This window comes from Neopsephotus bourkii, unplaced genomic scaffold (assembly GCF_033783945.1).
Source record: "Neopsephotus bourkii isolate Nb327-2 ecotype Australia unplaced genomic scaffold, CSIRO-AGI_Nbou_v1 NB_1712, whole genome shotgun sequence".
NCBI classification, from domain to species: Eukaryota; Metazoa; Chordata; class Aves; order Psittaciformes; family Psittacidae; genus Neopsephotus; species Neopsephotus bourkii.
In genome coordinates, this window is record NW_026902186.1 from 7123 (window position 1) to 9473 (window position 2351).

At 45.1% G+C, this 2351-nt stretch overlaps 1 protein-coding gene across 1 annotated transcript; it reads right to left on the reverse strand.

Annotated features, from left to right (window-relative positions):
- Positions 1–1315: 1315 nt before the first annotated feature.
- LOC133224752 (histone H2B 1/2/3/4/6-like) lies at positions 1316–1912 on the reverse strand. Its single transcript, XM_061376513.1, has one exon. The coding sequence runs from the start codon at positions 1910–1912 to the stop codon at positions 1394–1396; it is 519 nt and encodes a 172-aa protein (XP_061232497.1). The 3' UTR covers positions 1316–1393.
- Between the last annotated feature and the right edge of the window lie 439 nt (positions 1913–2351).

The following is a 2351-nucleotide window of genomic DNA, read 5'->3' on the forward strand; positions in this document are numbered from 1 at the left end:
AAAAAAAAAAAATCTACAGACTGGAATATTCCACGGTTCATTCATATCTGTAGGTACTGGACATATACACAGAGGCTTGGAACGTACAAGCTTCAATTCTGAGTTTGCATTAAGACACTTGGAGAACAGATCTCTCAACTCCGTTTGAAGCTGCTGAAGAACAGGATGTGGAGGATACTTCTTCTCAGTGGACATGAAAATCTATTCTGAGAGGTCCCCATCAGCCTTCAAACTGAAATTAACTTTGATAAATTGGTGACAGATTTAAGAGAAGAGATCTGGTGTTTGCTTGTGTACCTGTACTAAGAAACAACATGTAGTCAGTACTAGAGAGACCTACTTTTGTGATTCTGTGATCCCTTTATGAACACAGAATATGCTTGAATTTCAGGATTCTTTGATCCAGTTTGAGGGAAGGTGATAATGGCTTTAATTTCCATCTAAAGCAATATCTAATGCTGCTGTAGATGCAAATTTTCAGGGAGTCAGAGAGTGATTCAGAAAGCCTTCAGTCTGAGCCTGAAAGACTTTAAGGCTGATTAGTACCTTTATGATAAAATCCAATAGCTTACAAATTTAGCCCACGCTGGTTAGTTTCTTAGTCTTTAACAGCTTTAATGCTATGAATGACCTCTAAATATAGGAGGGGTCAGAGATGAAATGTTGTCTTCATTTTTTTTTTTTCCCCAACAGGGAGAAGCTATGCAAAAAAAATTATTTTTTTTTTTTTTAAATCACATGCACAGTAGAATTATTAAGAAAATTGATGGAGTAACTTTTAGAAAGGACTTCTGTGCAGTATTGATCACTGTGCTCCTGGTAACAACTTATTAAGATGAATTGCACTTTTTACTACATAAATTATTTTACAGTAGAGTACACTGGGGACACATCTCATTTTGATACAAAAAATAATAATAATAAAAAAAGACCGAGCACCATCAAGTGGCAAATGTTATTATAGCAGCTAAAAAGCTGCACATGCATAAATTCCCATTATTAATAATTTTACTTCCTGACTTTTAACATTCAATTCACAATGCACACAGCATGAACAGGCTTAAAACAGCAATGTATTGCACAAGAAATACAACACTCTAAACAGTGAACTGTAATAACTTCATAAATCAATTATTGCCTGGAAGTACAATTTAAACAAAAAACGTAAAATCTTTAGTTATAGCAAGTAATTTGATGCCCAGATAAAGTATGTTCCCCAACACAGAAAACTGGGAGAATGTTTTGTCACAATCCGAAGCAGCACTTGAAAACTTACTTCAAGCTAAAGTTCCATTAAAAACTACTAAAGGCTAACTTGACTGGACAGCCCTTTTATTGAAAATGTGGGTGCCTCTTAAAAGAGCCTATGGATTAAAAATGCCAGTGAGATGTTTTACTTGGAGCTGGTGTACTTGGTGACAGCCTTGGTGCCCTCAGAAACTGCATGCTTCGCCAGCTCACCCGGCAACAGGAGCCGTACAGCCGTCTGGATCTCCCGAGAAGTGATGGTGGAGCGCCTGTTGTAGTGTGCCAGGCGCGAGGCCTCGCCAGCAATGCGTTCGAAGATATCGTTGGCGAAGGAATTCATGATGCCCATGGCCTTGGAGGAGATGCCCGTGTCGGGGTGCACCTGCTTCAGCACCTTGTACACGTAAATGGAGTAGCTCTCTTTGCGGCTCTTCTTGCGCTTTCTGTTGCCCTTCTTCTGGGTCTTAGTCACCGCTTTCTTGGAGCCCTTTTTGGGCGCAGGCGCGGACTTTGCTGGCTCAGGCATTCCAACAAGCACTCGTGTCAGAGCTACCCAGTGCAAGAACTGAAAGAGCCGGGAAAGCAGCGCAGTGTACTGATCCGGGGGCCACATCCTTATAGCACGCTCTTGCAACTGAAGCAGCCTTCCCGTTGCCTCTATCATTGGTGAACAGCGTAACAAAACGTCATAACGCGCCTGTGCCCGACTGCTATTGGTTAGAATTCGATTCAGCTCCTGATTGGCTGCGCAGAGAAGACTTACTTCTCAGCCTATCACTGAAGGGGCGGGGCGGGAGGACGAGACTATAGCTGAGGAGCGCCGTCACTTTTCATTGTTGCGGTGCTGGGCGCTCTTAGCGCTGGCAGGCTTAGAGAGTGGAAGTGTCCGGGCGCGGGAAGCAGGGCGGGGCGGTGCGTGCCAAGGCCAAGGCCAAGTCGCGCTCGTCGCGAGCTGGACTGCAGTTCCCCGTGGGCCGCGTCCATCGCCTGCTGCGCAAAGGCAACTATGCGGAGGGGGTGGGCGCCGGCGCCCGGGTGTACCTGGCAGCCGTGCTGGAGTATCTGGCGGCCGAGATCCTGGAGCTGGCGGGCAACGCGGCCCG

Excerpts from the sequence above, each read along its gene's own strand:
- LOC133224752 (XM_061376513.1), bottom strand. The coding sequence starts at position 1,912 with ATGATAGAGGCAACGGGAAGGCTGCTTCAGTTGCAAGAGCGTGCTATA.